Source organism: Fistularia commersonii, chromosome 8, assembly GCF_037954325.1.
Source record: "Fistularia commersonii isolate RoL2024-O1a breed Wild chromosome 8, RoL_Fcom_v1.0, whole genome shotgun sequence".
Taxonomy (NCBI): domain Eukaryota; kingdom Metazoa; phylum Chordata; class Actinopteri; order Syngnathiformes; family Fistulariidae; genus Fistularia; species Fistularia commersonii.
Genome location: NC_141291.1, coordinates 16,339,671 through 16,353,605, shown reverse-complemented (window position 1 = coordinate 16,353,605; position 13,935 = coordinate 16,339,671). Strand labels below are relative to the sequence as shown.

Genomic DNA, 13,935 nt, shown 5'->3' with positions numbered 1-13,935 from the left:
ATTCTTTATGTCTGATTGGAGCTGGAGACAATCTTATCAGGATGCTCTGGCGCAGTGAATACACCCACTAGTATATTGACAGTGTCCACGCGAGCTAAACGCTCCAGCCAAGGCCTTTAGTGTTGCCATCAGAAGAAGCCTCGATTCTGTGCCGGGAACAAAACTATGGAACCAGGAGGGGGACAACGCATTTACTTTCACTTCTGTTTTGCTTTTTCTTTGTTTGTTTTTTTTATATCATAAATGAATAAACATGAATGAAGAGTTTTAATCCACTGGTCATTATCGACCATCCAAAATAAATCTGTGGGTTTTTGAGATTAGCGTCGCCTCAAAAGAAGGTTTTCTTTTTCCTTTTTAAATCAGAGCGTTTTGGAAAGTGGTTTTAAGATCTGTATGGATTTCATTTCATGCAAACTGATGTGTCGTGTCACTACGGTAACCCACAACTATAACATGTTTGATTCTGTCAGGGAAGTAGGGTAATCATTAGTTAACACTCTATACATAGGAGAGAAGGATAGGAAAAAAAAGAAAAAGAAATTATTTAGTTAATCTTACTTAACTTTTCTTTTCTTTTATCTTTCTGATCCATCTTAACTGTGTTACTGATGCTCAAAGACATGTAGAAAGGAATCTAAAATTTTCACTGCATTTGCACTTAATTTTCATTCCAATAAAACATTACTCCTTTATACAAATGAATAATTGATCTTGGGTTTGATTTACATGCATGGATTAAATGTCATGTTTGAAAAGTTGCTGTTTAATTCATGTGATGATCCCCAGAGAAAATCCTAGAGGCTGTCTGTGGCATATTTTCATATGCCATCTTTTACAATAATAAAACTTCTCATAACCCTTTAAATATCAAAATTGTAGAGTCTTCTCAATAACTATGAAAAAAAAAGAGAGTAGGAATTTAAAACCAATATAAAGAGAACCTTGTGGAAAATTTGTGATGGCATGGCATGTTCAATGGCAATGTTTGCGATACAATGAGTATTTCTTCGAAATACAATCTTTCTCATTTTTAAGTGAATTACCAATCAAAAGCATCACTAAATAAAATTGATTAGTGGTCTTTAATGAAAGCCATAGTCATTTTTTTTTCTAATTTTTGGGCATCAGTAAAAATGTGAATTGTAAAATTGATTGTGAGGTTACCCTGTTTAGATTCAAGAAAGGATCTGACTACATGGAAATAGCCGCAACCTGGTATTATCACCCAAATTAAACATATGTGTAAGTCTCTGAGGCCTTATCTGTGAACCCCACTGCCTATGATTTCACCAATTGAATTATGAGACATTTTATTCAGTTTTTTAATAATAAAATCAAGGAGGATAAGCTGTTTTTAAACACACAACTGCTGCTTTGTCCAAAGGACCTCAGATATAGCATCTCTTAATATTTTTTTGTTGTTGCTTTCAAATCACAATTGTTGATGAGATATATTAATGAAATCCTGTGAAAGCCATGCTTACCATGATCAAGTTCTTGTTAAAGTGCAGGTCGATGTCATAGAAGCGACCCTGGTGTTTGACGGGGTCGGTCAATACCGTCCATTCTTTTTGCTCTTTCTTCTTGGACAAAGCCAGGGCCGGACCCCCGAGACGACTGTGAAGAGCCACACTGACAGAGTACAATCCCCTCGGAAGTTTATCTTTGGTGGCTCTTAGACATCGCACACATATCTCCATGGACTGTAGACTCCTGTGCGGGTTCATCTACAATACACACAGTCCATACTATCAGAATATTCCATAAAAACGGTGGTTCGTTTTGTTCATACTATAAGCTATATGATTATATTTCTGTGAATGAAACCCATCCACTATTACAAAAAAGTGGACAGTACATAAATAATTGACCTGTCTCTCAGGTGCTTAGGGCTCATACAACAAGGGTGCAAATGTAATAAATAGCACATTGGTTATTTGATATATTCTTGTTGGAAGGGACATGAGAAGTGTAGGTTCAGTATCGAATAGGAACAAAAGGCTCCACAGGGCGTGGCCTTTAGAGGTGAAGTTTTCAACTTACAGATTGATGAATGTTTTTAATGTCAAAGGCTTTAGGATGAAGGAATACAATTAATTGTACTGTATTTGGTCCATAGTTATAGGGACAGCGTGAGGATCTGACAAGTGAGCAGAACAAAGAAGCCGCAAGGGGATAAGATATCTCATTTGGCCAAGGAACCAGTTGGGATTTTGTTAAGAAAATGCTATCTGTGTTACCTTAATCACCAGGACTTGGTACCAGATACAGCGTTGACAATGTTTAACTTGATGAAAGGATGGATGGATAAGCAAACACACTGAACTTTTGTGCTGTATGAGGGTAAATCTAAAGGCATTTACTGTGCTAGTTTGAGGCTTCATTTATCATGGCTTTCCTAGTCCAGATAGGATACATAATCCCCCCAGCAAGTTCTGGTATAACCGCGGGGCCCCCTGCCTTGTGGATGTACCCTGCAGTGTTCAGTTTAGTATAAAAGTATTTTTGAGTTTTGAGTTTTCATTTTTTCCAAAGTGAACTCTAAAAACTGTTCTTGTTTTTATTTTGTGGGAAGAAATTTACTCAAGTGTTTTTTTTTTTTTTTACATTTTTCATTCATCTTTTTATCACCTCATACTGTATAAATATTTCTACGGTATACAAAAACAGGGGATCCATGATACACATATCCATTATGAGCTGTAGGAGATCAAATCATATCCAATCAGAAAGTGAGATCTACTCAAGCCAAAAAAATGGTAGGAGCTTGAATTTTTTGGCCCCATCTGACCTGATGCTTTCAAATGAGTGACAAAAGAAGGAACTGAGTTAATCTGTGATCTGTAGGTAAGTCTACATAGGGAAGAGGTCAGTTGATAAGTAAATGCCAAATCATACCTAGCTATGAATATTGTTGTGTTGTGCAGCTGCTGAAAATGCAGTCCATTTATCCTTTGAAATCCACAGTGGTTTCGTAATACCACTGTTCTAGTATCGTATTGTACCATATTGCATTGTATCGTATCGTATCCTATTCTATCTCATCCTATGCTATCCCCTCATTTTCTATTCTATTCTATTCTATTCTATTCTATTCTATTCCATTCTGTTCTATTCTATTCTATTCTATTCTATTCTATTCTATCCTATCCTGTCCTATCCTATCCATTCTTATCCTATCCTAATTCATCTACCCTTGAGTAAATTTTAGGCAGGTGATACAGCTCTGTCTAATCAACATCTCTTAATGCCTCTTTATTTTATGTTCTTACTTAGTATAGGAGTTATGTTCTAAGGAACTAGGAGATCCTGACCCTGGCCTTGTTCTGAGTGGACGAGGAGGGCCCACCGTAGTTCCCGGGGTTCACCACCCCTACCTCACCTCAAGACCGTCTTCTACACATACAGTACATACTCACTGCATCAGATATTTGGTTTACAATGCAAAGTGTTAAGGCAACACAACATGTTAACAGACACACTGCAACAGCAAACGGTAACTACTGGAAGGGGCGGATGTGCACCAAGCCCTTCAGTAATGCCCCTCGATCTTTTCACTGGGTGCTTACTTGCATACCAAAACAACAAAAAATGATTTGTGCCAAAATGAAATTAATTGGTGGTAAAGGGGTTTAGCCCACACATCCGGGAGGGGTTAACAGAGGCCTCACTGCTTGCAGACTGGAAAGAAAGGAGGAGGTTAATAGAAGACCGGAATAAAAATAATATAATCACAGTGGTCTCTAATGCGCGCTCTCTACGTCTTTAAAAGGTATGTTATTATCTGGCTCACATGCTTTGCACAGGCATCATAAGAGACACTGAAGACACAGAGGCAAAGGTAAAAGGTGACGTGAGCCAATTTTCCATATCAGAGGTGGTTTGTTTGCCCTGAGCCCGAGTTGTGCCTAAAGTGCCATAACATTACAGCACTCCTACAGATGAGATCAAAGGCTCCAGTGAGGGATCCTCCATGGTTTTGCTGGCAAGCAGCCGCCCTTTCGCTGAAATATCTTTTCAGGGCTTTCCACACATTGACTGATCACACAAAATGCACTCTTAATAGAGACAGGAAATGCCACATACAAAAACTTCCTTTCTTTCTAAGTATGGGCTAATATTCAGAGATTAAGCTTTCGCGTTAATTATTTTCATTTTAATTAGTAAATCTTAATTAACAATGAACATTTACCCTTAAAATTTTTTGGCTTCAGAATGAAGGAGGGGGGTGAAGAAAGGAGAGAATAAATATGACAATCTTTTTGGGACCTCCGGGCAGGATTACTGATGCAGGCTGCCATAGTTATTAAACACGTTCTAAATTAAATGCCTCCATGAATTTTGCACAGAAATATATTTTCATAGTTTTGCATGCCAAATGTGACATTTTATATTTCAGATTCATCCAGCTGCAGTAATTTTAGGGAAATGTCATATAAACAAAGATTTTGTCATTTACCAAAGGAAATTACTATGCGTAGCAGGTTTGGCCATTGCTGTCTCTCCCTCACTTTCTCTCTATCCCTCTCCCTCTTCTGCCCCCTATTCTGCCTGTGCCGGTTGTTTCAAGTCAGCAAGCCATAAAAAATCTTTATCTCAGTGAAACACAGCAATTTGGGAGATAATCGAATGGTGACTGGGGGGCACAAACGCCAGTCTGAGGAATTATACCACAATCTCCCCTGCATTTACAACCTTCCTCAAAGCCAGTTGTCACCCTGGAAGGAAAGCCCCTGACTGAAGATTCATTACATCTTTAAGCCAGCACGGTGGCATGGCAGCCTCATCCCCAGATGCAACACAACAGCACACTCCTCCCACAGCTGGTGATGCTACTGCTAAAGCTGCAGATTCAGTCTCTTTCCCACTTACTTTTTTTTTCTCATCTCTACCCTTTTTCATCTCCGTTTCCCTCCTACTTATATTCCTAAAACCACCATCCAGACAAAGCTGGGGTAAAACTGTTGTATATAAGATCGAGCTAGATGGTTAACATTCTGTATCAGAAAGCCATTTGCTCAAAGTGGAACATTTTTTGTGTTGCCATGCGCATGATCATTATCCATTTTGAGGAGGAGAGGATTTTTTTTAAACGAGGGATTCCATCCATCGTATGATTTCACGTAATTACATCACCTAATTGTTTGTGATCAAGTGATCTTGCCTTTTCTGACAATTGGTAAACATTTTCGGATCAATATACACTCCTGAGACACAACCCCCTTTGCGATTAAATTGTATGTCAGTTTGTGTTTTTCCCAGATATGTATGTGTGTTTGTGTGTATGTGCTTGTGTGTGTGGGTTGTGAAATATGACTTTACCTGCCAGATAGGGTGTGATTTTAAAGAGAGGGATTCTGGGAGTTCTGCCATTTGACCATAATTGACCATGTCTTCCTTGCCTTCCCCAAGTGCACTAAGCAAATGGCTTCCAAAAGTAATACACACACACACACACACACACACACACACACACACACACACACACACACACACACACACACATCTCACCTTACAAACTAACCATGTTAGCAGCCACCTGCCTGTTGGACTGGTTTGGTTGTTTCACTGGGTAGCCAACAGCAGCTAAATCTAATAACACCACAACAAAACACTTTCCACCTGATCACTCTCTCATTCTTTCTGTCCACTGCTCTCTCCATTTCTCAGCCTTTCAATCTTATCAGTTGAAATGTAATAAGCGCTTGCTTTGCTCTGTCTCCACACTACCTCTCTTAATTCCTCAAAATAAAGCAATATCACTGGGGCTCTGGCCTGCCTGTGACTGGGGATAAGATGCTTGTAAAAAGGAAGGATAATTCAGCAAATAAATGCTCAGCTTCAAAGGCGGGGACTGGGTCCTTCCATACCCAACCCCCTCAATTCGCCTATCAAAAGTATTACATGTGCTTTCATCAGTTCACAACAAGGCACAATGTGCTTCCTAATGCAATTACTCGACCCCCATTAAATCAGAAACAGTGGAAACAAATGAATTACACATTTGTCCCGAAAAAAACACAAGTCAGCTCCATGTCTCCCTTCTTTATTTTTTTTTCTTTCATAGGCATGGGCGAGAAAAAGTGAAATTATTTCTCATTCAATTTCAGGCAGATGTAGCCCTAGGTGATGCGTAGAAAGTCTCCCATGTCTAATAGCCACCCACCATTGATATCAGAAGGAATTTGCAGGGTTCAAGGCTGTCGAGAGGAGGTCATTTCACTGAACTCTGCACCACATTCATCTGACAGGACTGGTGTCTGACTACCAGCCCCCCATAAAACAACTAAACTGAAAAGAAGATACTGATGTGTCAAGCAATTTTTTGATTTTATCATGTCAGCCACGGTGGTAGTCCATAATTACTGAAAACTTAAACATGCTAAGCTGATTGCCCACAAGGCTCCCGGTAAAAGATGTGACGCGTGATCTCTGACATCAGTGGACAGACCAAGAATTGATGTGCCTCCAAGCCCAATGACGTGGTCAGATTTCTGCCGCCCGGAGCAATACTACCCACAATGCAATGCAGAGCTGTGCAGAGGACATATAAAATTACATGCCTTCTCAAATGTCAGTGGAAATATAAATGCTTTTCACATAATTAATTATTACAGTCATGTAACATCAAATGTACATACGGATAGAGATATGAAATAGGCTGGACTCCGCTCTGAAGTGGTCTATTCAGTTTGGGTCATCGTGCTTCTGTTACTGGTTCATCAGTTGGCAAATCCTTTAGAATATTAAATTTAGGATGTGTTTTTACAGCTGAGGTTGACCATGACACACAGCTTGTTATAAGATTATTCTACATAAAGCTTTTACGTGATATTTTTCTTTATGACGATGAATGTTGATAGTGAGCTACTGAGAACGTCAGGGGAGCGGCATTGTGCGTTTTGATATTTGACAAGAATCAATGTGGACTATGATGTAAGCAGCTAATATTGAGAGCAGGGAGTAGAGGGGAAGTTTAGAGGCGGAGGAATGCTCGGGAAAGAAATTGAATAAAGGTTAGCCAAAGTAAGATGTGTGTGAATGTATGTGAATGACAGGAAGCCGAGTGGAACCGTGAGGCTACAGGGAATTGGTGATAAATAAGGTGAAGGATTTCAAGTACCCAGGGTCAACAGTCCAGAGGGACAGAGAGTCTGAACAACAGATGAAGTAGGTGAACAAAAGTGTCAGCTTTAATTTGTGTTCAAAGAGTATCACCCAGAATGAGAGAAAGGGTGTTCAAGACAGTGTTAAGACCAGTGATGATGGATGGTTTTGAGACAGTAGCATAAAAATGACAGGAAGCAGAGCTGGAGGTAGCAGAGATGAAGATGTTGAGGTTCTCTCTGGGAGTCACAAGGATGAGAGGCCAGACTGAGACAGTTTGGACATGTACTGAGGAGGGATAGTGAATATATTAGTAGAAGGATGCTGAGGTCGGAGCTGTCAGGCAGGGGGCCTAGAGGAAAACCGAAGAGGAGATTTTTGGATGGAATAAAAAAGGACTTGAAGGTAGTTGGTGTGAGAGAAGAGAATGCAGACCACTGGGTCAGATGCAGGCAGGTGAATTGTTGTAACAAACCCTGAAGGGAACAGCCAGAAGGACAGCTGAAAGGAAAAGAAGAAGAGAGACTGGTATGACATTCATGCATGACAAATGTATCCAAATGTGTCCCAATGTAATGTAAAGAGGACGACAGGATTGAGGTTTGCAATATCACCAATAATCACCCAAATGAAAGGCCTGAGTGAAGTTGTATCCATAACTGAAGTATATATTAGGGTAGGGCATACTTTGAATACAAGGAGCCTTACAACATTCGCAGTGAAGACGGCCATCAGCCTCTTCTTTCTTTTTGCCCACTCACTCCTCCTTAGTGGTCCCTTCTGAGCAGCCTGCTGACAATGTTTGTAAATACACATGCACATGGGCTCTGGGTGGCGCTTTATGAAATAGCGCACCATAATGGCAGAATTAAACACAGGGAGCAACCATACTGCAATCTGCAGGCAATCGATACTGAGCCAGGCCCTAAAGATATGTTACGTTTCATGAGTATTTTTCGCTGGGTTTACATTCAGTCAGCACATTCACACTAACCCATTCAGACACATTGACACTGCTAAGTCGCAGCGTCTCGCCCTGTAGAGGCTTTGTGCCACAGAATAACGAAAGAAGAAAAACACTATTATTTTTAAAATAGATGTGAAATCTCTGGTGGATAATGTGCTTTCAATGGGAGGTGGGTGTGGAAACAGTAGGAGAGTGCATAAATATTATAGCGGGAAAAGATAACAAGGATCCCAATGCTGATATAGTACACACAGTAGATGCTGCTGATTATCTAGTAAGGGAGGATGAGTCAACTGTTGCTGTGACTTCCAAATGACGGTGAGATGGTGATCCCTTTTTCTCCAATTACAATTACTTTCTATTCATATAACATGACACTCCTACTCTCTTTTGATGTGAGATTACAACTAAAAATACAGTGAATATAAGTTACGTATTCTGATTTTGCATGCGTTAATGTTTGGACGTCTTTGCAATTTAGATTCCCAAATACAATGGAACCTCATGTTCTTATGTTCACTCATACATATAAAAACGTTTGTAAGGTTTGGTTAGCTTCAGATCTTTGCACAAGTGCAAATGCAGTTTGGAATAAAAAGTAGTCACGCTCTATTTTTGTCAAAACGGAAAAATAAGATGGTTGGGAAGGCAGCATCACAAACAAATATTTACAACAAAGTTCAGACGCAGCAAAATATGCCAGTAATGTGAACATAAAATGTGTAGCATGTTATACAGAAGTTAGAACACACCATTTTACGCAAACTACCTTGAATGCATGATTCAAATAGAGCTTTTCACTTAAAATGAATAATGTCAAAATGGTTGCAATGGAGAAAAAAAAATGTTTCAGACATACAATAAATGGGGCAAAGAAGCAAGTGTGAGATAAAAGATGAAGATATTTTGTAAGCTAAGCATGGATAACACAGAAATACATACACCGACAGACTATGAGTACATACAAACAGAAGTGCATACACACCACACATTCTACATCCATTAGCCAAAGCCACGGATACACAGTGTAATGGACATGGCTGATGTGCTGGTGAATATGGGATGATGACACAGATATTCCTCTTTGTAGCTCTGACCTGCTGCAGTGAAAGGCTGCCAAGCGTGATCATGTCAGGTTGCACACACTCCCTCGGCAGCTGAACATAGTGGGGGATCACCTCCTCGCTCTTCACTGTAAGAAATCATATCATGTTTTTACATAGCCTTTAAAATCCCTCCAAAAATCATAGTTGGGAAATTTCTAACAATCACACACCTTACGTTCAAAACCACATAATTGTATCATGCCAGATCACAACCAATGCAATATGATACATATTTATGTGTATTTTAATTTTTGTGTGATCTAATTGTTGTTTAAATCTGAAAACTATTTACAAAGTCAACATAATACAATAGCTAACAAAAACTAAACAGAAATCACTTCTGTGATTTTAGTTTAATTAGACCAAGTCTTACTGATATGACCCATGTATTAAGACATATAAAGTAAGTAATAACAGACAGTTGTCACTTACACTGAATGACTGGAAGACAGACATAGTTAACAAAGTTCAAAAATAAATATATTAATGTATATGAATTTTAATAGATACAATAAAAAAGTTATCAGAGAAGAAGCTTCATATGCTTAAGTATTGTATAATTCTCATAATTCCTGTCTACTTCTATGGACAGCAAACATACAATGAAAAAAATCTTTAAAAAGCCAAAGCATTACTTTTTACAGTGTTTTCTCTGCCCATTACTGTCCTCCCTGGTTCAAGTCCAGCCTCTCCTCCAAGCCCAGCGCTAGTCCCAGCTTGGGTCTTGGCAGCAGTTCGGGCCTGGAAGGGCCTGGAGCCAGGGGCATCACCACCACCATAGAGCAGCACTGGATTACCCGCCATCACCTTCAACACCTCCTCATCCCTGGAGGCTATGAGTGTACCTGGAGAGATATGCATTAGCAGGCATGGACACACAGACATAAATGCATGTACACAGAAATGCAATCAGACAACATACACAGATGAATCTGCACACATAAACACTACAATGTGCGAACATATTCTGATGGATGTGTAGCCAGATTTAAATCTATACACAGAGATGCTATCACTCCTACAGAAGGACTAAAACAGTTAGTAAGAGATATACTAGTTCATAATTCATAATTTAACCTAATAAAAAAAACATACATAAGCTTTAATAATAATGATAATAATAATAATAATAATTTCCATCGTTATAATCCAAAGTAATAAATGTGGTAGTATCATTGATCCAAATAGAGCTTTTATCATAATACTACTGGTAATAATAATAAATCACATTATTATTATTATTATAAATATTAGCAGTAGTTTGACTAGACTAATAATTATACTGAGTTTTTTATATTTTTACTGTCATTGTTAACACAATGACAGTAAAACATAAAAACACCATTTGCTTTTCAGGCCTGTGCTGTTCAACTCAAACTCTTCCAATTAACTTGTATTGCGACCAAATAAATGCACGGCTCCTGCCGTGTACTGTATATCCCTCAAAATATTTTAATCTAAATCAACCAAGGAATTCACATCAAATCTAAACTACAATCAGGCATGACCTGATATTATCTTGGATGAGCCATGGCTTCTGTAGTAAGTATTGTCTTTGTGGAATGGGGTAAAGAGCACCTGAGCATCACGTGCTCCTTTTCAGTTTTGTTGCATCACCTCATTTGTAGAGCTCATAAACTATTCTTTGAGCATCTGTGCATTCAACGTGTGCAGTCTAAAACCTGAAGCAGCCAATGTCATTGTTACTATGACGCTTTTCAGGGAAAGCTGATATCAATGCCTCACGCCTTACAGAGAACTTCAATAAATAGAATGCCAATTCTATGGTCTTTCATCTCCAAGCCAAAGAAAGAGAATTGATCATGATGGAAATGAAAAACTAAAGATTTCAGACAGAAAGGAGGAATTTGTCCAGGACTGGCCACTGTCCATTTTATTAATACTTTGTCTTCTTCATGTGCTTTCTTGTGAAACATGTATGGTTCTTTGTGTCAGCCTGTAAAAGCTAAGACAAAAGCCAGAGATGCAGTCGCAAAATGTCAGGATCAATTATGACAAACACTGATCTAGTTGTGCAGCTGCAAATAAGGCGTGCAGCCTAGACCAGTGGGAGGCATCTGCACAACAAGGAAACATGATTGTTTGGATATCTATTGTAACTTAGAGAAGTGCAAACTGGCAGTAACTGCAGTTGGACTCCAACCTTACAGAAGTACAAGCCATCTCTCTCTATTCCTCTCCCTCTTTGCTTCCTTGTGTCTCAGCTTATTGCATGGGGGAACTGTTAATCCAAGATCCTCTTTACTTTTCTGAGGGATTTCATGAACATTCCAGAACAATGGATGGGGCTGCTAATCTTGGTGGTACAGCTAAATCCAAGACAATGCCAAATAATACAAGCCAGCTAAATTCTACCATGTTGAAGCGGGCCTAAACCCATCACTTGTGTGCTAGAATTACAAGGGAGATGTGCGTCATGTCAACAGGATCTGGTGCAACTGTCGTCACCTAGAACAATGCTGAGCTTAAATCACCTCAATGTGGCTACATATTTAAATGACTGTGCTAATGAGTAAAGGCAGGCCTGCTGCGAAACAAAAGCTGTGCTTGGAAAGCATTTGCTGTATTCAGTCTAGCCATATTCTTTGTTTAGTGTTGATGGAAAATGTAGTAGCTTATGCTTGTTTATAAAATTCTCCCTTGACCTTTTGTCATGTCGTGTACCTGAAAAGCGAAGCAGTCACTGTTGTCCCTCTGTTGTTACTCTTGTCATCATGACAAATGAGTTACCGTTGGGTATTTTAAATTAGTAATTTAAAAAAAACACCACCAATGTGGTGTCAAACCATCATATTTTAATTCACTGTCCTTGAAATAAATTTGATATTTACTTGGTGGCCATTGCTAATGAAAATGAAATCATGATCATGCCTACCCTGACACATTTAATGACAGAGATAATCTGAGATTACATACCAGGTATGTCTATGCAAGTGTCGTCTGCATCCTGCGGAGCAGACATTTTTTGATATATCCTGCTTTCATCTGCATTTAGTATTGCTGCAAGTCAAAAACCATTATAAAATTAGAACACCTCGAAAAGCATTGCTTTCTTCAAAATGACTACTTATTCTAGTCCATTTGTATTATCAGGCATATCAATCTACACCAGACTTTAACATCCAAACTACAGATATTTGCAATGAACAGAGTGGCTGAAAACCATGTGTACACAGGGGGGTAATGAAATAGGAGCTTTAACATGCCTGTTAGCTGGCCTGTCATCATGTGAGGAGATTTGGTTTGGAGAATCCTTTGATATTACAAGGCAGTGATATCCAAAAGATACAGGTGAAATGGCTTCTCCATTAATAGCCATGTTTCATTATAACATGCATATTACTTGGCTCCCAGGAGATTGCTTTTAATAGGTCTACTTTAGGAGGAGGCTGCTAACTATTGATATGGCTCTGCATGTCACTGTGCACTGGGAAAAAAAAAAAAATGGCCGAAAGATAACTGACCAATGATATGTGACCTTGGTCAATGACAGTGAGCTGGATAGCCAATCAACCGATGCCATCGCTTGGTGTATTTACATAGACTGTCCTGCCATCACAAATGTCGGCCTGGTACTAGTGATCCCTCTCACCTCACTTTAATGAACCGAGGAGAACTATTATGACGGTGAATGGCATACTTAATTCAAGCTCATCTTCAGCGTTGACCCCAGCTGTCCCGCACTGCCTTGGGTCTGTCTGCTCTGCCGACGACGGGTCAAAGTAATTTTGGGAACATTCATTTCCTGTGAAAAGTGCAAGAGAATGAGTGGGGGGGGGGGGGGGGCTGGGGCGTGGGGGTGGGGGTGGTACAGGTTCAGGTTAGTGGTTATTAGAAGCACATGAAGCAAAATGTTAATTTTGAAACCCACACTGTCGAAGGGCACGGGCAGATAAGGCAGAGCCGCGATGAGACAGAAGTACAGAGGCGGAAAGTGAGGACTGGGAAAGAGAGTGGAGGTTTTCTCTGTGCACCTCTCCATGGCCTGCAGTGCTCTGGGGCCTAATTAGCATGCTGCAAAAGGTCACGGCAGGCAATCTCTTAAATACGACTGCCATATGTTTGCCGTGTTCAAAAGGAACTAATGAGAAAGTCTACAAGCTCAAAAGTACCTGGAATTTCAAAGACAATACCTTCTAAATACTGCAAGGTCAGTGGCCTAGAGGACCGGGCAAGTGTAGAGAAGTAGATCCAAAGGAAAATAACCTGAGCCCATGTCTCATTGACTTCTTATTAGCAATCACTGACCTATGGGTATCAAGTCTGCTACACAGAGTTTATGGGAATCCGATGGCCTCAGGGCAGTTTCTATTAAGGGTACACCCCACCAATCAGCTTTCTTAACCCCAAATAATTCTCATTACAGTCCTTGAATATTTCACTGCAATCTCAGTCGCTATACTTGTATTTCTCGGATCGCAGGGGGAAAAAGAAACCGTGACACATTAAATTGTATTTAATTCTACACAAATACCAACTTTATAGAAGACTAAGGATATCACATTTGGTTGCATAAAATGGTGGGGAATTATTTTTGCATGGAAACCACTAGCCGATCGGGCTACAGCCAAAAGAATCCTACAAGTACGATTTTATTACAAAAAAAAATCAGCACCCTGTTCCTCAAAATGTAAGTCAAGACTAAAACACTTATTACACAAGGGGCAACATTTATAAAACATTTTGACATACAACATTTCAACTCCACCATAACTTGACTATGAAATCCAC

The 13,935-nt window shown here is 39.5% G+C and overlaps 1 protein-coding gene across 1 annotated transcript in view; it reads right to left on the bottom strand.

Annotated features, from left to right (window-relative positions):
- The window catches only part of ofcc1 (orofacial cleft 1 candidate 1), a 90,643-nt gene that overhangs the window by 57,887 nt on the left and 18,821 nt on the right, over positions 1-13,935 (bottom strand). Inside the window, exons 4-9 of the mRNA XM_086151640.1 lie at positions 12,845-12,949; positions 12,121-12,204; positions 9,819-10,028; positions 9,175-9,269; positions 7,798-7,902; positions 1,488-1,730 (exon numbers count right to left, since the gene is read on the bottom strand). Coding sequence (XP_086007766.1) covers positions 1,488-1,730; positions 7,798-7,902; positions 9,175-9,269; positions 9,819-10,028; positions 12,121-12,204; positions 12,845-12,949 — 842 coding nt within the window. The remainder of the gene's footprint in view (positions 1-1,487; positions 1,731-7,797; positions 7,903-9,174; positions 9,270-9,818; positions 10,029-12,120; positions 12,205-12,844; positions 12,950-13,935) is intronic.